The following is a 25,978-nucleotide window of genomic DNA, read 5'->3' on the forward strand; positions in this document are numbered from 1 at the left end:
AGAAAGGGATAGATCTGATTCTGACCCTAGCGGTCAGTGGCGAGCCAACCGCAGAACTGAACGGACCAAGAGCCTGGTGTGGCCAGCTGTGGCATCTTTGGACCTATGATCATCATCATATGCCTCCATTTTAAATACAGATAAGAACACGTAAACCTACCCGGGTAGTGAAGAGAACACATATATATACTTCAAGAAACACACACAAACACCCTGAGAACTTCCATGGACTCTTTCCTCAATTGAGTTATTTATTTTGAGTTTATGGTGCGCTGTGCACTTAGGAAGCCGGCTTATAGGCAGGGATTGTAAATAATTTATTTATTTTTTATAATACATTTTATAATACATTTTTACATTTACCTATTTTGTGTTGTCTGTTTTCTGCTAACATTTGACTCTTTTTTTTGGCTCCGTAGTCGTATCTAGAGCGTATACTAGCCCAGATCTCATTCACCAATACTTAAATTAGTTATTAATTACACTAATTTGAGAGAAGGGGTTACACAACACTTTATTATAATGTTCATTAATGTATTAACTAACATGTGTAACGTAGTGCCTCCTGTGTCCCTGTGTTCTGTGATTCTTGTGTTTTGTTATACTTGTGTTTTGGATTTATATTATGTCTATGTGTACCTGTGTTTAACCTGTGTTCATGTATACCCTTGTTCCTAGTGTAGCTCCCTGTGTTAATTAGTGTCTCCGCCCCCTTGTTTGTTACCATGGATATTCATTGTGATCATGCTTCTCCCCTTGTGTGTTGTCATAGTTACTCATTGTTTCTGCTCTGTCATTGGTCATTGTCTTGCATTTATACCCTGCCTGTTCATTCTTGTTTTGTCGTTCGTTGTTAGATGTGGCCAGTCCCTTGTGTGTTCTCTAGCTCTTGTTTTTGCCTATTTATCTGTATATATTGGAATAAACTGCATTTGGATCCGTATTTCGCCTCATCTTGTCTTACCTGGTTCTCACCCGTGACAGAACGAACGACCACTTCAGGATCCAGCAGCAATTCCTCTTTCCCGTGATTTCCCGAGTTCCCTGGTGTTTTCCCTGTGTCCTTATGCTCCGTCTCAGCAGTATCCGAGTGCACGTTTCACCCCCCACCACGGAGGAAGAATGGTGGAACGCACTCGCCGACCTGACTTCCCTCCGGCAACAGGGGCAACCTGTTCGCAGTTTTGCGCAGACTTTCTGGTCACGTTCGCGTGGCCTAGACCTCAGTGACTCTGAACTGAAAAACTATTTTAATGAATGTCTTGACGAACCCGTGCCACAGCAAGAGGTGGACGGGCTGCGTATATTGGATTTCTGGGGCTTCGTCAGTTACCTGCACAACCGTAGCCGATGGAATTTGTGGGAGTTCCCCGCCGAAGGACCCGCGGAGACTGAAAAAACACTCGAGCCAGTCATCATGAAGCCAGCGTATTGCTCACATCATCGGCGGCGAAGGAAGAGACCCAGGGCCGAGCAAGCCACTGTTAGTGCGGACGCTAATTCCCCGAGTTCTGTTTCCCCTGTGTCAGCGCCCGTGCACAAGATGGCCGCCACTTCATCCCACTCCATACCTCAGTTTGCTGTTGTTAATCCTGCCCCCGTTTTCGAGTTTGCCACAATCATACCAGCTCCGATTTGTCAAAAGGCCACCATCATCACTGTTCCAGATGTTAAAGTTGCAGTAGTAACACCCACACCCGTTTTCAAGATGGCTCCCATACCCGAACCGTCTCACATAATGACTGCCATACCCACTCCTCCTCACCAAAGTACTTTGATGAACTCTTCAACACTGCCAAGGTTCCGATGTCTCATCGCCAGCCTGTTGGATGCCCCATTAGTATCTGTACGGGTGGCTGGGGTCCCTCGTCCTGTGGTCTCCAGCTTCATAACACCCACTGAGTCATCTGAGTCTACTGAGTCTACTGAGTCATCTGAGTCTACTGAGTCATCTGAGTCTACTGAGTCATCTGAGTCTACTGAGTCATCTGAGTCTACTGAGTCATCTGAGTCTACTGAGTCATCTGAGTCTACTGAGTCTACTGAGTCTACTGAGTCTACTGAGTCTACTGAGTCTACTGAGTCTACTGAGTCATCTGAGTCATCTGAGTCATCTGAGTCTACTGAATCTTCTGAGTTTCCCGAGTCCCCTGAGTCTTCTGCGTTTCCCGAGTCCCCTGAGACTTCTGCGTTTCCCGAGTCCCCTGAGACTTCTGATTCCCCTGAGTCCCCTGAGACTTCTGATTCCCCTGAGTCCCCTGAGACTTCTGATTCCCCTGAGTCCCCTGAGACTTCTGATTCCCCTGAGTCCCCTGAGACTTCTGATTCCCCTGAGTCCCCTGAGACTTCTGATTCCCCTGAGTCCCCTGAGCCGAGTGAATCTCCCGAGTCCCCTGAGCCGAGTGAATCTCCCGAGTCCTCCGAGCCGAGTGAATCTCCCGAGTCCTCCGAGCCGAGTGAATCTCCCGAGTCCTCCGAGCCGAGTGAATCTCCCGAGTCCTCCGAGCCGAGTGAATCTCCCGAGTCCTCCGAGCCGAGTGAATCTCCCGAGTCCTCCGAGCCGAGTGAATCTCCCGAGTCCTCCGAGCCGAGTGAATCTCCCGAGTCCTCCGAGCCGAGTGAATCTCCCGAGTCCTCCGAGCCGAGTGAATCTCCCGAGTCCTCCGAGCCGAGTGAATCTCCCGAGTCCTCCGAGCCGAGTGAATCTCCCGAGTCCTCCGAGCCGAGTGAATCTCCCGAGTCCTCCGAGCCGAGTGAATCTCCCGAGTTCCCCGATTCCCATGAATCTTCTGAGTTCCTCGATTCCCATGAATCTTCTAAGTCCCCCGAGTCCCCTGAGTCTTCTGATTCCCCTGAGCCGAGTGAGTCTTCTGATTCCCCTGAGCCGAGTGAGTCTTCTGATTCCCCTGAGTCTTCTGATTCCCCTGAGCCGAGTGAGTCTTCTGATTCCCCTGAGCCGAGTGAGTCTTCTGATTCCCCTGAGCCGAGTGAGTCTTCTGATTCCCCTGAGCCGAGTGAGTCTTCTGATTCCCCTGAGCCGAGTGAGTCTTCTGATTCCCCTGAGCCGAGTGAGTCTTCTGATTCCCCTGAGCCGAGTGAGTCTTCTGATTCCCCTGAGCCGAGTGAGTCTTCTGATTCCCCTGAGCCGAGTGAGTCTTCTGATTCCCCTGAGCCGAGTGAGTCTTCTGATTCCCCTGAGCCGAGTGAGTCTTCTGTGCCATTTGAGTCCCCTGCGCCTCATTGGTATGCTAGTGTGGTCACCCCGAAGCTCCAAAGACTTTCTATGGTCACCAAAACCATGGCCAGTTCTGAACTCTCCGTCTGTACAAAGATGGCTGTCCCCAAGCTCCTGGCCCTCACTGTCTGGTCCATAATGACTGTAATTGTACTCACTGCCCCGTCTAACCAGGCCCAGAGGGTCTCTCTTTGTTCTCCTCTACCCAGGTTCCTGGTACCACCAGCACCACCCAGGTATCCAGTCCCTCTCTGGGCTCTGCCGGCTCCGCCCTGGGTTCCTGACCTGTCCAGGCTTCTTGCCCTGCCGGCTCCACCCTGGGTTCCTGCTCTGCCGGCTCCGCCCTGGGTTCCTGCTCTGCCGGCTCCGCCCTGGGTTCCTGCTCTGCCGGCTCCGCCCTGGTTGCCAGTTCTGTCGGCTCCTCCCAGGTCCCATTCTTCCCCTTTGGCTCCGCCTGCGGCTCCTTCCTGGTCCCTGTCTCCGCCTGCGGCTCCTCCCTGGTCCCTGTCTCCGCCTGCGGCTCCTCCCTGGTCCCTGTCTCCGCCTTCGGCTCCTCCTTGGTCCCTGTCTCCGCCTTCGGCTCCTCCTTGGTCCCTGTCTCCGCCTGCGGCTCCGCCTTGGTCCCTGTCTCCGCCTTCGGCTCCTCCTTGGTCCCTGTCTCCGCCTTCGGCTCCTCCTTGGTCCCTGTCTCTGCCTGCGGCTCCTCCTTGGTCCCTGTCTCTGCCTGCGGCTCCTCCTTGGTCCCTGTCTCCGCCCGTGGCTCCGCCTTGGTCCCTGTCTCCGCCTGCGGCTCCGCCGTGGTCCCTGTTTCCGCCTGCGGCGCCGCCTTGGTCCCTGTTTCCGCCTGCGGCTCCGCCCTGGCCCTTAGACTTTCATGGGCTTGGCCCACCATCCCTCCCCCGGGTCCACCTCCATACCACCGCCCACCTGGACTTTTGTACTTTGGGGTTCTTGTTTCTGGTGGGCGTCTGGAAGCCGCCCTTTTGAGGGGGGGCTATGTAACGTAGTGCCTCCTGTGTCCCTGTGTTCTGTGATTCTTGTGTTTTGTTATACTTGTGTTTTGGATTTATATTATGTCTATGTGTACCTGTGTTTAACCTGTGTTCATGTATACCCTTGTTCCTAGTGTAGCTCCCTGTGTTAATTAGTGTCTCCGCCCCCTTGTTTGTTACCATGGATATTCATTGTGATCATGCTTCTTCCCTTGTGTGTTGTCATAGTTACTCATTGTTTCTGCTCTGTCATTGGTCATTGTCTTGCATTTATACCCTGCCTGTTCATTCTTGTTTTGTCGTTCGTTGTTAGATGTGGCCAGTCCCTTGTGTGTTCTCTAGCTCTTGTTTTTTGCCTATTTATCTGTATATATTGGAATAAACTGCATTTGGATCCGTATTTCGCCTCATCTTGTCTTACCTGGTACTCACCCGTGACAACATGAACAAACCATGAGCAATACATTTGTTACAGTATTTATTAATCTTTGTTAATGTTAGTTAATAGAAATAAAGCTGATCATTGTTTGTTCATGTTAGTTCACAGTGCATTAACTAACGTTAACCAAATTTTAATAAAGTATTAGTAATTGTTGAAATTAACATTGATAAAGATTAATAAATGCTGTTTAAGTGCAGGTCATCATTAGTTCATGTTAACTAATGTAGTTAACTAATGTTAACTAATGAACATTATTTTAAAGTGTTACCATTAAAGGTAACAAACGTGTTTGTGTTTTCTCCTGTATTTCAATTTTATTTTTTAAATGGGGGGTCTTGAGATTACCTGTTGGTTGAAAAAGCTTGGAAACTCCTGAATACACCAATGACTTAGATTTAAAAAAATAATTGTAGATCATTTTCCTTTTAGAGGCCATTCGTATGAAGTCGCGAAATCTAGAAAAAAATCTAGAAAAAAAACTTGTCTGAAACGAAACTCGTGTTCACAGTCAAGCACAGTGGCGGTTCTACACGGAGGCCAAGGGTGGCCTGTGCCTCTGTAGACAAGTCCCTGGCCACCCCTGTGGCCACCCCGTGCTGACTAAATAAAAAAGTATACATTTATTTTGATTTCACACGCGAGCGCCAAAAGCGGAACTAATCCGACGCATAACGTTCTAAACGGGCAAATTAGAGCGGCGCACCCAACCACTGTAGCTGGCTGCGGGTGCTGGGTGCTGCTCAGCGAGTGTCTCAATTCGTTCTCAATTTTCCGATGTTGAGAATGTGTATGCAGGTTTGGGCACTGGTAAGGACTCTAGCTCACTTGACATTGGGACACTGTTCACTTGTTCTCTTGTGACGTGGCTGCTTAAGCGCGGTGATCATTCACAGCTGTTACTCTCATCAACAACCGGCAAAACCAACATCTCGCTAACTTTTTAAAGTTTACACATTGTAAAAACCGCTGTAATTATGCTCTTACATATACGTGCATAAAATTGGAGGAATATAATTAAATGTGTCATATAAAAATGTTTACAATTTAAAATAAATATTATTTTTAATACTGATTAGATTGTGGTCCCTAACTGTCTAGCAATGTGTGTTTATATGTAAACTAAAACAAACGTTTGTCTTTATAAAAATGTGCATTTCATAAAGTTTATTGAGTAGGCTCGCATGATTTTCGGTTGGGGGGCTTTAGAAAAGAGCCAAGCTCCCCTTTTGCACCTGCACTCACTGTTGTATTAAATAAAGATTTATATGATTGTAAAGTAAGATAACGTTTATGGGGAATAAAGTTTCCCGGAAAGGGATTAGACTAGTCCTAGACTAAAATAAATGTAAGAGCTGTCCAAACTGAAAACAACTTGCAGTGCCATATTTTAAAATACACCAGTGCCCTTTGTTTTGCTTCAAAATGCACACAAGTAATGTATTTAGTAAGGCATGTTTGTTAAAACTAGTAATATTTCCTAATTAAACTAAGGCCTAGTCCTGTCTTAAACTAATTCCTGTAACCCCCCTTATAATCTTTAAATATAATTTCTTGCCGTTTTTTTAATGTGCCCCTCTGGTAAAACACTGGCCCCTCCTTGGCCCCCCTAGTGAAATTTGTCTAGAACCGCCACTGGTCAAGCACTTAGACGCGGCGCGTCCTGCGTTTTCCATGCAGATGTTAATGAACACTAATGCAAGAAATTTCTTCCACTTAATTCTTACAATAAGTGGTCAGGACTCGGGACACAATCAACTTTGGCATAAAGCGGTGGGAACATCTTTCACCGGCAAATTACGCGAGTGGGGCTGCTGTGAGTACTGGCAGCATAGGGACAGCAGCAACCTTCAACCAGTGGCATGACAACACCGGCATTTGTGTCCAAAAAACAGACCGTCCCACCGGGAATTCTCCAGGTCCTCCCTATGGCCAATCCGGGCCTGGGCCTAGTCCTGAATTAACCTAAAGCCTGTCCAGGAAACGGCACATTAAGTATAAATAAAGCACAGAGAACTCTCAGTAAATGGCCTACGTTGAGATGTTTCAGGAGGGGCTGTAGACTGTACCAACCAATCAAATATAACACCAGAAAAATTTAATTTTTATCTTTATTGGCTGAAAGCAATACAGTTTCTATCTGAATCGAAGAATCTTACTGACTGAATTTAAATGCGACGTCAATAGGAAATAAGCCGCATTTGAGTACATTTTGCAGTCATTTAATGCTGGACAATTGGTTCGCTTCTCAAGGTTGGAAATTGCTGAGTGTTTTGACCAAAAATGCATCCTAGATTTATAAAAATGCTCCCTAAATTCAAGACAAGGGGGCAAACATGACCCTTTACATGAGTCATTGTAAATGTGAAAATTAATGAACACAAGTATCAGCATGACAGCATTAGATTTAGATCTGTACATGTTACATCAGATTACTTATGTTATGCGTTATACTTGGAGCAGTGAGCATTACAACCAATCAGTTGTGCCTGTTAAGTTGATGAATCTAATGGCAAATCAGTGGCGTTCAAATTTGCTTTTGTAATTTAGTGTGCCGTGCCTTCAGTGATTTTATCATAAATAACAACATGCGGATGCAAAGAAGAGATTCATTGTACAGTGAAGTCAGACTTATTAGTATAACAAGAGGTTTTGAGAGATTACAGAAGTGAGCAATTGAACATTTAACACTGTTGATTGTTTGGTTTCTTTATATTTATTCACAGTTTGAATAATCTTTTTTATTAATGCATGAAACAGTTATATAATAATTCATAAACTTTTTCAGCTTGTTAATATGCCGTGCAAAAACATTGTTTTAAATATAGGTTTGTGCAATACATGAATCACATTATATGCATAAATAATTGCACACCCAAGAGATCTGCCAGCCCACCCTTCTATAGCGGGGAAGAACCGGCCCTGTTGATCATTATTGTGATCTCACTGAATCAGATTGATTTTCATCTCTTCTTCTTGTTTTTTGTATTCAGTGGAGATTCTGCTGTGTTCTGGTTTGATCCAGTAGCTGGAGTTTCCTCAGACCCCCCCTACATCCTGAGATCAAGACAAGATACATAAAGAACTTTAAACAACACATAAAACATCATCTCAGTCATGCACCTTTATAGAATGTATACGGTGTACCTGCGTATCACGTAGACTACACCACTGAATCCACCCTAACATTGGTTTAATGGTTACTACATATACAGATAAAAGGTACACACTGTAAAAAACTGCTGTGAAAAAACAGCTAAAACAGTCAAATTCTACCGTTACCTGTTGTTTTCCATTAAAATCAGTAACTGTGGAAGTTTGCATTACAAACTGCTTCCTGACAATACACCTTGAATTAACAGACTCAGGGCCCTATCAATGCGGTGCAAGGTGCGACACAAGTGTTTTTTGCTAGTTTGCATTGACCAACTAAAACCTAGTCTAAAGTCAATGGCACAATATTGTTTTTGTTATTTAAAGAGCATGTTAGTAATAAGTACTTATGAACAGGATGAAAATATGAAAAAATAAAGGATTAAATGTTTTTTTTCATTTTATTTACAGGCACCTTTCATGACACCCAAGGTCACCTTACATATATTTTTAAAACATCACAAATAAAATACACAGCAAAAATGTATACTAGGACATAATAACAATAAAACATTAATCAACACATGTACTATCATAAGTAATCCTTCCTAAATAAGTATGTTTTGAGTCACGATTTAAAAATATGAAGACTATCGCTATTTCAAATAACTTGGAGGAGATCATTCCACAGGAAAGGGGCCACATAGCTAAAACCCTTGATCCCATAATGCTCAGATGCACACAAGGCTCAACTAACAAAAAAGAAAAAGAAGATCTGAGGGTACGTGAAGGAATGTAATGTTGTAGAAGGTCAGACAGGAAAGAAGGGGACAAATTATTGAGAGCTTTATAGGTGAAAAACAAACAGTATTTAACAGGAAGCCAATGTTGGTAGATGTCACGGAGTGACTTTTAGGGCGGAACCAAAAGTGAGGGAGAGGTGCCGCCCGGACCCGAAATTTTAAAACACCCGTTTACTTCCTGGTTCTCCATGGCAATGAAATTAAGCTAAATTCGTTGCAGGTGCGCAAATGAGGCAGTGATTACTGACTGGGCGGTCCACATGATTGCTAGGGACATAAAAGATGCACTGAAGCTGCAGGAATCCGGTGTTGAAGGAAAACGAAAAAGGTTTGGAGTTTGGTGGATTATTGGCATAAACCGATTTGTGACTGAGTCTGGATTAGATTTAGGGCATGAGTGACGAGGATATGGAAGAGGATAGTTTGTCCTCTGAAGTTTGGAAAGTGTGGACGAATCAGCGAAATGGGGGGAGAGGAAGAGGAAGAGGGAGCGGAGGTAGTACTTTGCGGTTTGATAATGCGGGTAGTTCAAAAGAGGAAAACAAGAGGAAAGATCGTGAGGATGAATTGGGGGAGAGGGAGAGAGATATAAGAAGGAAAGTTGTCAAAGATCCTGTATCAGATTTAAAATTGATCATTAAATTTAAGGAAGGTAATGATGTTAGGGATGTTGGTTTAATTGCTTTGACTACGGGGTTGAAGAAGGCTTGTGGGGAGATTGAAATGGCTAAGGTATTGAGGGATGGAAGCTTGCTGGTTAAGTGTAAAGACAGCGGACAAAGGGAAAAAATAATGAAAGTTCAGTCTATCTGTAAGAAAGAAATAGCTGAAGTAAGAAGATTTGGTGAACGTGGAGCCAGAGGAGTCATTTCAGGAGTGGCACTTGGTGAAAATTTGGAGGATATTAAAAAGAACATTAGAGGAGGGACAATTTTGGGAATTAAAAGATTGTTGGCAAATCGGGATGGGGAAAAAGTTGAGAGTACATCAGTGCTTTTGGAATTTAGGGAGCAGCGGCTTCCGGAAAGGATTATGGTCGGGTTTATGAGTTTCTATGTGCGTGAGTACATACCTCCTCCAATCAGGTGCTTTAAGTGTCAGCGGTATGGTCATGTAGCTGCAATTTGTAAAGGTAGTCAGAGATGTGGTAAGTGTGGAGGTAACCATGAGTATGGTCAGTGTGGCGATGGAGCGGTGAGGAAATGTTGTAACTGTGGTGGAGATCATACAGCCGCATATGGTGGTTGTCCAGCGAGGAAAAAGGCTGTAGTTGTGCAGCAAGTAAAAACAAATAAAAACCTCTCGTATGCTGAAGCTGTTAAAGAAGTGGATAAGGAGAAAAGACAGAGGGAAACTATGATTAACTCAGAGAGTTTAGTGCTATTTATAGCATATGTAATAAATTGTACTGAACAGGCTAAAAACAGGACAGAGAAAATAAGAATTGTAGTGAAGGCTGCAGCAAAATTCTTAAATCTTACTAATTTATCTTGGGAAAAGATCTATGCTGACTTGAATAGAGTGGGTGAATCCTCAGAGTTAGTAACAGCATCACCATTGATAAGTCAAACTTAGTGATCTTACAATGGAATGCTAGAAGTCTCATAGCTAACGGACAAGAATTTAAAGGTTTCATACAAATTTTAAATGATAAGCCTGATGTGATTTGTGTTCAGGAATCCTGGTTAAAGGATTCACTTGATTTTGTAATTAAGGGTTACACTAGTATTAGGAGAGATAGAGTGGGGGGTAATGGTGGAGGGTGTGTTACTTTTATTAGGAGGGGATTACAATATAGAGAGCTAAAGAAAGGTGATGATTTGGAATATATAAGTATTGAGATATGGACTAAAGAAGGTAATGTTAGCGTGGTTAATTTTTATAATCCTTGTAAACAGATTGAGTTTAAGCATTTGGAAGAGATTTGGGAAGGTTTGTGTGGTAAGGTCATTTGGTGTGGGGATTTTAATGCGCACAGTTCACTGTGGGGAGATAAGAATGACCTAAATGGTAATGTTATTGAAGAGTTTTTAGATGAAAAAGAACTTGTATGTTTGAATGACGGTTCTTATACGAGAATTAATGTTGCAAGAGGCAATGAATCTGCTATAGACCTCACAATAGTATCTCAAAACTTAGCAGGCAGATGTAGCTGGGAGGTACTGGATGAAAGTACTTTGGGCAGTGACCATTATCCGGTATTGGTTCAGTTTGAAATTGAGCTATTAAGAGAGCAAATAGTAAGAAGTGGAAGATGGATTTTAAGAGAAGCAGATTGGGAAACATTTTCTAGTAGCAGTGAGAGTAGTTTAGTGGAGATTGGAGATAGTGGCAATGTTGACTCTATGTGTTATTCAGTTACAAGCAGCATAATTAGAGCTGCTGAGCTATCCATTCCCAAGTCAAAGACGGGTAGTAAAGGAAAGATTGTACCTTGGTGGTCTGAGGAATGTGGTAGGGCTGTTAAGGATCGAAATAAGGCTTTTAAAATTGTAAAGCAAACGCTAAATTTTGGAAACTTGATTAAATATAAGCAGTGTCAAGCTGTGGTGAGGCGCACTGTCAAAAGTGCAAAAAGGGAATATTGGAAAAAGTTTTGTGACTCAATAGAGAGAACAACTCCAATTCAAAATGTATGGAACATGATTAAGAAGATGAGAGGGAATGGGAAGGAGTTTGAGTATCCGGTTATGATAGATGAGGAAAGAGTTATCACAAAGAGTAAAGACAAAGCAGAGGTCATAGCGAAATCACTGGTAAAGGTGCATAGCTCAGAGAACCTTACTGAGGAAGAAAAGAGAGGAAGAGAAATGACAATAAAAAAATACAGATATGTTTTATATGAGGAAACTGGAGATGGGGAAACTTTAAATACTCCTTTCAATTTACAAGAATTTAATAGGGCTCTAAAGAAGGTTGGAAAGTCTTCCCCAGGGAGGGATAAGATCTGTTATGTTATGTTAGAAAAATTGTCTGATAAAGGGAAGGAAGTGGTGATGAGTTTATTCAATAAAGTATGGTCAGAGGGAGTCATCCCAGCAGAATGGAAACTATCTGTTATTATCCCTATTCGAAAACCTGGAAAAGATGCAAAGAGCCCAAGTAATTATAGGCCTATAGCATTAACTTCGCAAATGGGTAAAATAATGGAAAGAATGGTCAATGACAGACTGGTTTACTGGTTAGAAACAAGAAACCTTTTACATAGTTATCAGAGTGGTTTTAGGAAAGGGAGGGGGACTATGGATCCAATAATTGCTTTGGAAGATTCAATAAGGAAAGCGCAGGCTAATAGGGAAACAGTTTTGGCCATATTTTTTGATGTTGAAAAGGCCTATGATATGGTATGGAGGGAAGGTCTTCTTGTTAAACTAAAACAGATGGGAATTAAGGGAAGAATGTTCCAATGGGTTAGTAACTTTTTATCTGGTAGACGAATTATAGTTAAAATTAATGAGGAATATAGTACTGAATATGTAGTTGAAAATGGTACACCTCAGGGTAGTATTATCAGTCCAATATTATTCTTGATTATGATTAATGATGTTTTTAAAAGCGTAGAGAGATCAATTAATGTGGCATTGTTTGCAGATGATGGGGCTATGTGGAAGAGGGGTAAAAATGTTAACTTTATTGTGAAGAAGATGCAACAATCAGTGGATGTGGTCCAAAAGTGGGCCCTTGAATGGGGATTTAGAATATCCATAGATAAGACTAAAACAGTATTTTTTACCAGGAGAAATATTCCTCAAGATTTAAAACTGAAGATATATGGTGCAGATTTAGAAAGAGTTGATTGTTTTAAATATTTAGGTTTATGGTTTGATAAAAGGCTCACCTGGTCTGTACATATACAGAAAATGATAGAAAAATGTAAAAAAGTGTTAAATGTGATGCGATGCTTGCGTGGGGTGGATTGGGGGGCAAATAGACCAGCCTTAAGAGCTATTTACATTGGCCTCATTAGGTCTGTATTTGACTATGGATGTGTAGCTTATAGATCTGCAGCTAAGTCTCTTTTAATGAGATTGGATGTAATTCAACATAAAGCATTGAGGCTATGCTGTGGTGCTATGAAGACTACCCCAGTTAATGCAATTCAGGTCGAGATGGGTGAAATGCCTCTGTATATCAGGAGGGATCAGTTAACGCTGGTTTATTGGGCTAATCTTAGAGGGCAAAATGAAGATCATATAAGTAAAACATCTTTAAGTCATTGTCAAGAGAGAGAGAAGTCCAAAAGTGGAAGTTTTGGGTGGATTATATCTCAAAAGATAAGTGAAATTGGTCTTCAGTTGATTAATGTGTGTCCAACAGTGTCTTATCCAACAGTTCCATTGTGGATATTGAGAAACCCTGAAATTGATTTAGATCTTTTAGAGTTAAAATTGAGTGAGGAAATTAACAGTGGAATAGTAGAACATTATGTTAGAGATGTTTATAGAGACAAAATGTTGATATTTACTGATGCATCAAAGTCAATAGAAGGTAAAGTTGGTGTTGCGTTTGTGATTCCTAGTCTCAATATTTGTAAAAAAGAAAGACTGAGTAATGATCTTTCAGTTTATACAGCAGAGTTACTAGCAATTTTTAATGCTTTGTCCTGGGTTGAGAGTAATAGACCTAGGAATGGGGTTGTGGTTGCTTCAGATTCAGTATCTGCATTGATGAGCATTCAAGGTGCCATGTCTCAATCCAGACAAGATATTGTTTTAGAAATTGTACAGTTAATAACTAGACTATTAAATTCTGAAATAATTGTCAGTTTTCTATGGGTTCCAGCCCATTTAGGAGTGCGGGGGAATGAATTAGCTGATAAGAATGCAAAGGAGGCATGTGAATCTCTTGAAATTACAATGAATATAAGTCATAGTAAGTCTGAAATTAAAACCATAATCAAATTAAAGTATAAGGGAAAATGGCAAAGTGAATGGGATAATGATATTTCTGGTAGAAAATATTACAGTATTCAAAAGTTTGTGGGCGAAGCAAGACCAACTAATAGATCTACTCATGAAGAAAACATTATCTCTAGGATGAGGTTTGGACACACTGGTTTGGCTAGTACTTTATTTCTTTTAAAAAAGCATGCTGATGGAAAGTGTAGTGTTTGTGATGCTGATGAGACTGTAGAACATGTTATAGAACATTGTATTAAGTTTAACCAGGAGAGACAGCAATTAATTCAAGAGATGGAGATAGAAAGTGAACATTTAAAAACAAAAGTAATTCTTCAGAAAAGATCAAGTGAAGTTTGTTATAGGTATTTGTTTAATTTTTTGGAAGAAACGGGTCTGATTAGGAGAATATAGAGTAGGTCATATGTATATAATAGTTTTTTGTTTTTTTTTTTGTTTTTGTTTTTAACATAGCTAGTGTTAAACATATCCAGACTCACACTCCATTTCGGTAGGTGGCGGTAATGCTTCCAAAAGTTGTTTGCCATCCGCCATAAAAAGGGAAGAAGAAGAAGAAGAAGAAGGAATCCGGTGTTGCGAACCGAAGTTAAATCCACTCGACACGCTTCAGAGATCTAGGAAAAACCTGTGGAGAAAGAGATACGTACCTCACCCCGAGTCAACGCCAAATCCACTCCATATGACCCAGGCACCTAAAAAGGAGAAGCTATTTGAATTTCGTTCAACGCAAAACTTACCTTGTATTTACTTTGCCCTCAGGAGCAACGAGGAGCGCCACGAGAAGCCCTTCCACGCAGGAGGTGGGCTGAGGACGAAGGAGCTCCGCCCGGCCCTTGCCCTGCTATCCCCTGGCCCCACGGAACAGACTTCTCCCCTCCAACGTCCCTGGCCCCATAGTGTTCCCCCTGAGGGAGAGAAGATATATTTTAGATTCCCTTCCCCATCTCCCTTGATTCTTTTAATTAATTTAAATAAAGTTACTGTTTTTATTCTACTTGTAAGATACCACCCACAAGCCCAACGACGGATACAAGTGGAGTGGGTGAAGGGGACTCGTGTTCGTTCCTTCCTCAGCGCTTCTAGAAGAATAATTCCATATCATGATTAAATTAATTTCTTTGATCTCTGTGTTTAAATTATAATCTGACTCCAATTTGATATACTAAGAATTTAGTGCATTATTCCAATTATCTGTTGATCATAATTTAGATGTTTGATTATTTATATATTCCCATAGTCTTAATTATTCGTTCATTAGGGACCCGATATCGCACAGGATATACGCCGGCCGTTTGCGTACATCTCACGGACACAAAATTGTCAGTCTGATCTTAGTCAGAGGTTGCCGGGAAAACTAATATTTCTATGTCTGGCCGCTCCATGCTTGCTCCGATCATAAAAATAGTTTTCTTTAGTTTAGCGCTCATGCAACTTGCTAAGGCAGGTGATAAACATAAATCTGAGAGTTTTAATGAATGTGCCCCATGCTCCATTCGACCATCAAAACCTCAGTCTGATAATATCCTGACAGGATAATCTTGCGGTAATACCAGACTCCTTCTAATCTACTGGTCATAACAATTTCTGAAAGAATTAAAATAAATCAATACAATTTCTGAAGAATTCAGATGAATCAAATGTAACAATTTATTATACCAGGCAGGTTTCAGCTTCAAACATAAATTAAACAATATCATACAGAATTTGATTCAATTCCAATTAATTAAAATGATCAACAGTTGCAAAAGTTACAAAGTCATACCTGGCAATAGACACTCTGGCTACAGAGTACTTCCATCATGAATATAATATACCCAAAATGGTGTAAGAAGATTCTGTTAAAGATTTCTCCCATAATGTTTGAATACACACACACAAAGTGTGGGGAAGTTTCTTGCTAAAGAATACTTCCATAATGTCTGAATACACACACCCAAAGTGTGGGGAAGATTCTTACTAAAGAATACTTCCCAGAGTCTCTTGCCAAGCCACCTTATATACACAGAACGAGACAAAGAATAATAACATCTCAAATCAGGATTTGGTTGGTCGGTTCTCGTGACCTAAAGGAGCACCAAATGGGACTGTTAACCATCTGTAATCTAGATCTCCTCATGAGTTGACACCCATCACAGGAGTACAGATTATGTCTTTAAGTTTTAAACTTTGATATACTTTCTCCTAACATTATAGAAATTAGACCTTTTTAACCATCGCACCATGACCTTTAAAACAACACCAAACATGAAGATGAAACCTTTGTAGCATCACACCATATGATATACCCAATGTTACATGTGTTTAGTATATTTCCAGTAACCAAACCCTTAAAGGAGAAGAGAGAGGGGGTGAAATACAGATCAGTTCCTGGGTATCTGTGACCCCTGTGGAGAGAGACAACAGGTCTCTCAAAAATAGACACAGAATGAGGTTTTTATTGTTTTATGGTCCAGCTCCAAAAACAAAACTTGTCCACCTGTCCTACATCTCCTCCCCTGACCATTGGGGAACTGTCAGAGTACCCTAAGGGGTCATTTTGGGTGGACATCTTTGGTCTCCATACGTCCTCTGTAATTGTAACAGTCTTTTCAAGATGAACACCTGTAATGTTAAACAATGCCTGCAGATATCAAAGCAGGAACTTAACTGTGCTGAACAGGTGTCTGTGATGGACATAATCTCTGTGGTTCTCGTAGTTAGATAATCTCCCAAATGGATCTGGTTGAAATTTGTTGTACAAAGTCCATTGTGTCAGCCAAACGCATGTGCTGTGTTCATGGAAGCTGTCTCCTCTCACCATTTAGAAGCATTTGTCTCTAATGGGGTCCTCCCCTGGATATTTTCCTGACCTTTTGAACAGTCCTCTGTTACCTATTGGCAGAAGGTATTTTTTTTTATAGAAAAGTCAGACCTCCGTAGGTGAAGGAATTCCTCACACTGAGAATGCACCACTGTATGAGAGGGAATTGGAATATAATACACATGACCATGAAATGACTGAACACTGATGAACTTGACTTTCCTTGGAAGGAAATAGTTGTGAATGATTACAATAACACATGACATTATTAGATGTTTCATGATATTGGTGCGAATGGTAAATAAGGTCTCCTTTCCTTTTTCAAAATAATTTGTCCCAAAAGGTGATCCCATTACCAAACTCTTCACTACTATGCATATTGAACATAGAGTGGAATTTTGATATAATCTGTGTATTTTAAAGGGAGAGTGGCAAAAGTTATTTTAACTAGCATATTTACCAGTGGTATACATCATTAAAGCATATAATAACAATACCATTCAAATATAATACAAATAAATGTAAATTATATGTATATAAAATACAGATATTTATACTAAAGTATATATAATATGATATATTTATAATTTTAATAATAATAGAATTATTCAAAACCTTGAAATGCAAGTTAACCATGTATATCTAAGAATTCAATTAAGTACTTAAAACATACCCAGACAACTTAAACTTAAATCAAATAATTTCTGAATTTCTTATTTATCCATTGTCAATAATTCTTTGCATGTTGTCAAATAATTCTGTACATATATGTTGGTTTAGTCACATTCAATGGTAAGGTGTCTGATTTATGTGATTGATCAGTAGAAGTGCCAGCACTTCAAATATAACCATTTTGTAAAGTTTGAAATGTTTAGACATGTCTGCAGCCATGCTAGCCATTTCATTCTTCACTTACTTATTTTAATCTGAAAGTCTTATGTAATCAATTAATAGTTCGTATTTTACCTGTATTTGTACAATCAGAGACAAAACAATTGATGTGTGACTATAACCATACATATGTTCCATGCACACTGAAATGTTTCATGTAGTTCAAGAGAAAATTGACCCAATAGTTTATATTACCATGAAATTAAAATCATAAGTTGACCTTTAATTTTCTCTCCTATGTGTGAGATGCTAAATGGGTTTGCATGTATGACAAACTCTAGAGTTTGGATTGTAAGTCATTAATCATACATATGTGTGATGTTTTAAGCCTGGATAGTTTTAAAACTTATACCAGGTCGCAGTGTTATGTTGTTGCAATGGTGAAAATATGTGCATTACATGTTCATGCCTGGAAGTGGGTGGATTCTAACCTAAAGTAATCTGTGTTGCACAATTTTAGTTCCGATGCTACATCGGGAGGTCATATAATGAATATAGTAGTTTATTACTGTGAGATGTGTATGACCCCTCAAAGCATTATCACACCCACCTCCTGCATTTTAGGTTTGTGCCTGTATTTGGGCTCAGACACGTCTCTAGTGTCAGGACTCTTAAGGAGTCATAGTAATCCACCTGAAAGGAAAAAAGTTAAGATAACAAACAAAGAAACATTAATTTCTAAAATTTTGGGCAATTTGCATTAAGACATGGCATCATCTTTAGTTTAAAATGATGTCACTATCACACAGCTATCAATGACAGCAATGCATTAGGGTGTAAATTCTTCCTGGTAAGAAGATTTGTATCATTACTTTCTGCAAATTAATTTCAGAGGCCAGATTAAGTTGGGAATTTTCTGTTATATTTGACTATGTTGTTTCAGTATAGTCTGAGTGTGTATAGAACCATAAACTGCACTTGCATTTAAACTGTGAGCATAAGAAGTCCCAGTTTTGCTGGGGAAATTTTTGGATTAACTTTTTAATCTTAAACTTAAATGGCTTTACTCTGAGTGGTTCTCAGTACCGTCAGCTCACATGTTTAACTGCTGTGATGTCTGTTTATGGTACACACTATTAAACTTTTCAATCTCTGTGACCTGTAGGACTGTAATTTTTGATGATTTAACATTTCCCACAGTTTTTAACCAACTATAAAAGTACATTGACTGATCAGATTCAGTTTAAATTGATGTTTCAAATTTATAAAAGAGTTGTTTGGTTTGCTATCTTGTGCCATGATATTATCAGTGTTCCTGCAAAGCAAAAAACAAAACCAAACAACAACAAACAAACAACAATAAACAACAACAAACAAAAATAAACAACAAAAACAAAACAAACAAAACGAACCACAAGCAAAATCATACACATTCCCCAGTTTTGGCACGAGATAGTGGACCAAATAAATCTGAATTTAAATATTCCCTAGGCCTTTTTGTGGGTTTTAATCATGTAAGTTTGAAATGCATGTAATGCATCATTTTTCACCATATTAGGCCTGTCTGGCCATTATAATATAATATATATTATAATGTAATTATAATATAAATTACATTATATTAAAAATAATATTAATTAAAGAGCCCCTATTATGGGATACACGTTTTAAAACATCCTTTTGTGTGTATGTGTGTATAAGTACATGCTAACGATATTCAAAAAGCACATACCTCAAAGAAAACGATGACGCGAGTTATCGTCTCCAACGTTCAAGGACTACAAAAAACGCTCGGATTGTAGGCAACAGTTTACTTCCTGGGATTGGTGACGTAGACAAGACCAACATTATCATGATTCCACCCCCTCTGCTGCGCTTGGCTACGCCCTCAAAACTGGGGGTGGAGGGCGCGAGAACGCTGAAGGGAACGGAAGTGGCGTAGCAGAGGTCGACTGGAGTTAGAGTGTGTATACAAACTGTTGTTGCATAATTAAAGATGTCTAGACGCTGTTTCTTTAGATGTGAGGGCAAAATGTCCCTTTATGGCCTTCCTAAGGCAGAGGACATCAGGATGCAGTGGATAAAATTCATGTTTAATACGGTTCCGGCACAATACAGTCAAAAGCTGTTCATATGTTTACGGCATTTTTCCCATGACTGCTTCGTGAACCGTAACGAATTTGAATCTGGTTTTTCGCAACGTCTTCTCCTGAAAGATGGATCAATTCCTACTTTGTTTGGATTACCCTGCACTTCTGGATCACAGGCTGTAAGTATCCATGTCTTTTGTTTACCACTTACGTTACCGGAGCTTAACTTACGTGCGTGTGGAGCGAGCGTGCAAGCTATTTATTGTATTGTAATATTGTATTTCATAAGCCACGTACCATATTTACCCACACGTATGTTGAATTATGTAGACTATCGGTTTTAACATGTTGTAATTCGTTTTTAAATGTTGATTTAGACGTGTTTACAAACTTGCTACCAGCTAAACTGTTAGCTTTACAGCTGTAGCAGCCGATCCTGTTCCCCTCGGAATGTCTGTTCCCCTTGTCGTTTTTTGTACACCCAGCTGTTTTTTCTTAATATTTATTTTATAGTTTTAATTGTTGTAAGCTGTATTAGGTTGTACAAACTCTGTAAATATGCTATACCATACAAAAAAAAAAAACACGCAGATTTTCTTGGGTACCTGCGCCTGCGCTGTCAGTAGAAACGCTTTATCGACTGGAAGGGGGAACAGACATTCCGAGGGGAACAGGGTCGGCTGCTACACCCGGTAAAGTCAAACTCTTAAGTAGAGATGATATATTTTACTGTTGTATTTACTTAAAGCTGTAGCTATTTTAGATTTTGAAACAAAGTAAACACGTCCTGTGTGTTACTCTAATGGGGCATTTAATATGTAATGCGTGAACGTCTGGGTGCGTTATAGTCTAACGATAGTCGTTGTCCTCTATTGTTATGTCCTTTTGGCTGATTATATGTTTGTTTTATTTTCTAGTTTCCAGAGTACATCGCAGCATGTACCCTACACTGTAGAAAGGAAACATGTAGAATGCCAAACTGATCCTCCACATGCAACATCAGTGGGCACACAGTATGATCAGTCAAAAAAACAGAAATCAGTCAGCACACAATTGTCCTTTGGTAAACTAAGGGACTGGCATATGAGGAGCAATAACACGGTCTCACACCCATGGCGTCAATATTTGACGACACTTGACCATGCGTCAATATGTTGACGCGGAGGGTATACCTTTCGCGTCATTTTTTGACGAACTGGGGACTTCAATACTATTAGGTACGCGAAATTAAACAGTTGTCGCCTGGCATTGGGGTTAGGGAAAGGTTTGGGTAGGGATGTCATTATGTAAATCTAACCCTAAACCGACGCGAAAATGGTAGAAAATGGTAAGAAAATAGGAAAGAGAATGCAACGGACTTAATAGTATTGAAGTCCCCAGTTCGTCAAAAAATGACGCGAAAGGTATACCCTCCGCGTCAACATATTGACGCATGGTCAAGTGTCGTCAAATATTGACGCCATGGGGTGAGACTGGGTTGGGAGCAAAGGTATGTAACATATTTGAGGTATATAGCTAACAATACCACTACCAAAAATGTAAACTTAAATGTATGATTTTCCTTTCTCTCAGAAGGAAAATCAATTTATTAATTTTATTGCTAAAGCATTAATGGGTAAATTACCCCTCTATATTTCAAATTTGCTAATTTACCAGAATAGTGTTTACAGGACAAGGTCGTCAAAGAAAATACTATTAATTACTCAATTAACAAAAACAGCTATTGGTAAAAATGCTTTTTCAACATATGCACCAAATGTCTGGAATGAACTCCAAAATACTTTAAATCTAGTATCACTTCAATCAAATGATTCTTTTAAAAACCTTTTAAAGTCAACTCTGACTGAACAATGCAACTGTTTTTAATTGAGTATCTTATACAATTATTTTACAATGTATAGTGTATAGAGATTTGTGCTGTATCATGTAATTTATGTTTTGTCTGTTATGTATTGTAACTTGGCCGCCATTCTTGGCCAGGACTCCCTGGAAGAAGAGTTACTGTAACTCAATAGGACCTTACCTGGTTAAAGAAAGGTTAAATCAAATAAAAAATAACTGATGATAAAAAGTTTTTTTTCTCTGCATTATCGTAGGATCCCAGGCAGCAGTGTTGTGTCACAGTGTTTCCACTGAAACAACATCAGCGTACGCAGATTTCCCATTCGGATTACAATCTCCAATCTCTTCAACACCTATGAAGACCTCTGCTTTTAATCCAAAGAAAAGACGTCGCATAGAGTTGGAGGAGGAAGATACTGAGAGCGAAACACTATGTGAACCTCACGACACCACATATAACCCAGAAGACACAGTTGTTACTGAAGAATCAGAACTGTCGTAAGTTCAATATATACAGTATGTTATAATGTAATTTTGAAAATCATAATGTACATTTATTTAAAATTGTGTTATTTTACTCATCTTTTAGATTTGCGCAAAGTTCCTCATACAATGAAAAAAAATACGTTGTATTTGAAAGCTGCCTCCGAGACTTGTTCGACATCTGTCCACTTTGCCGGAGGAAGTGTGATGTTCGTCAACGGCAACAGGGAACTTTTGTGGCATTCAGTCAACTTTGCTCAAACTGCAGTTACAACAAACAGTGGAATAGCCAGCCCATTGTTGGAAGTACACCTACAGGAAATCTTCTTCTGTCTGCTGCAACGTATTTCACTGGTAATTCATTCATCCAGATAGAAAAGGTATTTATATAACTATTCATACCACATTACATAGGAAATTATATGTTTGTATTAGTAGATATCAAAATATTTAAAATTAATAATAATAATAATAATAATAGTTTTATGTTTAATGTAATACTTTCATATTTTTGTATTTGCAGGTTTTCCGTGCCATGAATCTCCAAGTTTTTCAATATGACACATTCAGGAGACATGCAAGGAATTTGTTGGAACCGGCTATTGTCCACAAGTGGAAAACAGACCAAGCGAATATGCTTTTGGAGTTGCAGAAGAAGAATAAAATTGCAATTGCTGGAGATATGAGAGCAGACTCACCAGGTGAGACCAGAATTTCATAAATTGCCTCAACAAAACATTTTCAAGCATACTACTTAGATATTTATGTTTTTCAATGTTCCCATCTTTGTTCTTTTTCTATAGGACACTCAGCAAAGTATGGTAGCTACACTCTACTCGACTTGAACACCAACACCATAATCGACCTTCAGCTTGTCCAGGTGTGTTATATATTCTTTTAAAAACTTTGTCTATATGTGAAGATTTTTTGTCATATCTTGAAAAATTGTATACTCCTTAGAGCAATGAAGTTGGAGGAAGCTATCACATGGAGAAGGAGGGCCTGAAGCGTTCCCTAGATCTTCTGGATTCAAATGGTCTGATGGTGGACTACATTGTGACTGACCGACATCCACAAATCCAAAAGTTTTTGAGAGAACGCAGCATTACACAATACTATGATGTGTGGCATTTTGAAAAAGGTAAACATTTATTTTTGGTGTGTTTATAAACAAGTCTATATTACTGACACAATTCTTTGCGTCAAACAATACTTTAGAAAAGTTTAACATAGCTTTTGATTTCTTAACAACTTTATTTTTATCAGGTTTGTCAAAGAGACTAGCCCTTCTGGCAGAACAAAAGGCCTGCGAGGTTTTAAAGAAATGGTTGCGCAGTATTAGAAATCATGTTTATGGGTGCGCAACGTCTTCAACTTCTGGACCTGAGAAGGTGGCCAAGTGGAACTCCTTGATAAACCATCTTCAAAATGTGCATGTCCATGACGACCCTACATTTTCCAAATGTGAACATCCGGACCAAGAGTCTACAAATTCAACGAAATGGTTAACACCAGGTATGTTTTTGTCTTTATTTAGTAAATACTTGTCTAATTAGTCTAATACATAAAAAAAAATCACTAATTCACTAAAACGCATCCAGCTGGAAGATCTGTGTGGTAATAATATTCTGTTTGTTTACTGTATAGTTTGATCGGTGAGATAATCAAAATTATTCTTTCTGTTGTTACCCAAGGGTCAATGGTTCTACATAAAGTAGAAAAAATCTTAGTCAATAAGAGAGTCCTCAGGGATGTCGGGAAGCTAAGCCATCACCATAAAACATCATCAGTGGAGGCCTTCCATAGCCTGATTCTTCGATTTGCACCCAAAAATGTGGTCTTCCCATTTATTGGAATGCTGTGCAGGTATTTAAAGTATTCTATTAATTGTGTGAAATAAACTAGTATTTACATTTACAATAAATGTATTGCTTGTTATGTTTTTACAGATTGTACCTTGCAACCATGCATTATAATGAAAATGCAGACCGTGAGCAAGCTGTAACCAAAGCAGGAGAGGCAAAGTTCAAGGTTGTGTTCCCAAAATCTAAGAGAGGGGAATGCGTCGCAAGGCCAGTAAAAACACAAGCGACATACTGTAAGCAGTAACATTTTTATTTCAAATATATTAATTAAATAAATGTACAAACTGTATGAAGCTGTAAAATAAATGATCAAAACAAAAAATTTACTGTCATATCTTTACAGTTTATGTGGATGACCTGATCAGGCTTGTGTTTGACGAGGTGCTTGAGGACCCAGCTCCATTTGTTGAAAAGCTGAAGGAAATCCCGATTCCATTGGACCTGGCATCACAATTCGAGAGGCCTTCTAAGGAGGACGTGATTGCACGCCATCTCACGCGCTTCAGTTTAGGGGTGGTCGGAAGCCGACATACCGACCATCCTGATCGGGAAACTCCAAGCGGATCCTAAGAACAACACACGATGGGATGACAACTCTATTGTGTCGTCCTAGATAGCCCCAACACCAGCTGACAAAGCTTCGATACGCTGTGTATCTGTAACCTCTGTAAGCATTAAAATGGACAATTATTCAGAGGAGAACAATATAGGATATAGTATAGTATATTATAATTACTAAAGCATGTTTATTTGAATATTTTTACAATTTTAATATATTGCAATAAAAAACTTTTGGCTGAGTCATATGTTTTTTTCAAGTTACATCTTTTGGGTACTTTGTTACTATAATGCTACTTTAGTGTTATTAGTTAAAAATGTAGTAAAAGTTGTGAACACTTACTCCTCTAGTGTTCTGCGCCTCAAAGGCCCATAGTCGGTACTATAAATGTTGTGGATGTGTCACGGCTAGGGGCTGGCTGCTAAACCTAAAGCCACGCCCCTTCTCAATTTCCACCTCGAGGAGGTCCCCAAAGCCACACCCAATGACCAAACAACACGAGAACAGGTAAGTATTAAAACAAACTTTATTTAAATATTTAAAATAACTGGGGGAAATGGGGAAAGGGGCAATTAAAACTAACTCCTCTCTGCCTTCCAGACAGGCCACAGCACGGGAGAGGGGCAGAAAGGGGGAAGAGCGACGGGGGCTCCAGGGGCTGGTGACCCAAGTGTAGGGGGGAGGGGACGGGGGAACACAGGCTCCTGCCAATCCCACTATCCGTGGCGCCCTCCTCTTCTCTCCTGGAGGCAAAAGACAAGCAGTATGAATTTTGGGGTTGTATCTCTCTCTCTCTACTGTGATACCTGCGCCACGTCGGGCCGATACTCCTCTGCTCACTCCACTGGGTGTTTCTCTCCACAGGGTTTGACTGGGACGTGAAGACTCGTTCAACCTGGGCTAGGGTCGCCTTCGCCTGTTGGCTTGCTGGTAACTCGTGGTAAGTATGGTCTTCCTTCCACCGGTCACTCTCCTGACCTTCGCTCTCGCCTTGTCTCTCTCCTCACAGGCCACTTGGACACAAGGACACAGTTAGTGCAGCTTAATTACTCCTCACCTCTCGGCAGTTTACAGCTCAGGCGTGTGTGTCTGCCCACAGTTCGTTCTACTGACGTTCACTCTTGGTCTCTCTTCCTTTACAGGCAGCTTGGATATAATAACACAGTAAGTGCAACTTGGGTACTTCTCACCTCTCTGCTGTTTACAGCTCAGGCGCGTGTGACTGTCCACAGTTCGTTCTACTGACGTTCACTCTTGTTCTCTCTTCCTTTACAGGCAGCTTGGATACAATAACACAGTTAGTGCAACTTGGTACTTCTCACCTCTCTGCTGATTACAGCTCAGGCGTGTGTGACTGTCCACAGTTCGTTCTACTGACGTTCACTCTTGGTCTCTCTTCCTTTACAGGCAGCTTGGATATAATAACACAGTTAGTGCAACTTGGGTACTTCTCACCTCTCTGCTGTTTACAGCTCAGGCGTGTGTGACTGTCCACAGTTCGTTCTACTGATGTTCACTCTTGTTCTCTCTTCCTTTACAGGCAGCTTGGATACAATAACACAGTTAGTGCAACTTGGTACTTCTCACCTCTCTGCTGTTTACAGCTCAGGCGTGTGTGACTGTCCACAGTTCGTTCTACTGATGTTCACTCTTGTTCTCTCTTCCTTTACAGGCAGCTTGGGTACAATAACACAGTTAGTGCAACTTGGTACTTCTCACCTCTCTGCTGTTTACAGCTCAGGGTAGCGCAGCTTTTCCTCAGCTCGCTATACAGTGTTTTGGTCGACAATGCTCAGGGCGGCTTACGACAACTGGCCTGCACAGAAAGCAAACGGCGACGATCTTCCTAAGGGGGCGCCGGGGGCACAAACCCTCTCGGCGGATCCGCTGGTCAGCAGGGGGGGCGAATCGTCACACCGTCTCACCGGGCCGAGCGCTGCCCTGTCCTCAATGCCCGTAGGCCGATCGAATACCAGACAGGGGCGCCCCTTCGTAGAGACCACGGGCGGCGGAACTCCTTCGCCCTT

At 40.6% G+C, this 25,978-nt stretch overlaps 2 protein-coding genes across 2 annotated transcripts; both read left to right on the plus strand.

Annotated features, from left to right (window-relative positions):
- The first annotated feature begins 544 nt into the window (after positions 1-544).
- On the plus strand, positions 545-4,561 carry LOC141362913 (uncharacterized). Its single transcript, XM_073865190.1, has one exon. The coding sequence runs from the start codon at positions 1,067-1,069 to the stop codon at positions 4,220-4,222; it is 3,156 nt and encodes a 1,051-aa protein (XP_073721291.1). The 5' UTR covers positions 545-1,066; the 3' UTR covers positions 4,223-4,561.
- A 16,687-nt stretch (positions 4,562-21,248) lies between these two features.
- Positions 21,249-24,194, plus strand: LOC129455940 (uncharacterized). The gene is made up of 9 exons (XM_073865009.1): positions 21,249-21,542; positions 21,634-21,907; positions 22,051-22,228; positions 22,331-22,407; positions 22,488-22,668; positions 22,794-23,042; positions 23,222-23,393; positions 23,477-23,625; positions 23,736-24,194. Exons 1-9 carry the CDS (start codon positions 21,400-21,402, stop codon positions 23,960-23,962), a joined length of 1,650 nt encoding a protein of 549 aa, XP_073721110.1. The 5' UTR covers positions 21,249-21,399; the 3' UTR covers positions 23,963-24,194.
- Positions 24,195-25,978: the final 1,784 nt, after the last annotated feature.

The sequence above is a fragment of the Misgurnus anguillicaudatus genome, unplaced genomic scaffold (assembly GCF_027580225.2).
Source record: "Misgurnus anguillicaudatus unplaced genomic scaffold, ASM2758022v2 HiC_scaffold_29, whole genome shotgun sequence".
Classification (NCBI taxonomy): domain Eukaryota; kingdom Metazoa; phylum Chordata; class Actinopteri; order Cypriniformes; family Cobitidae; genus Misgurnus; species Misgurnus anguillicaudatus.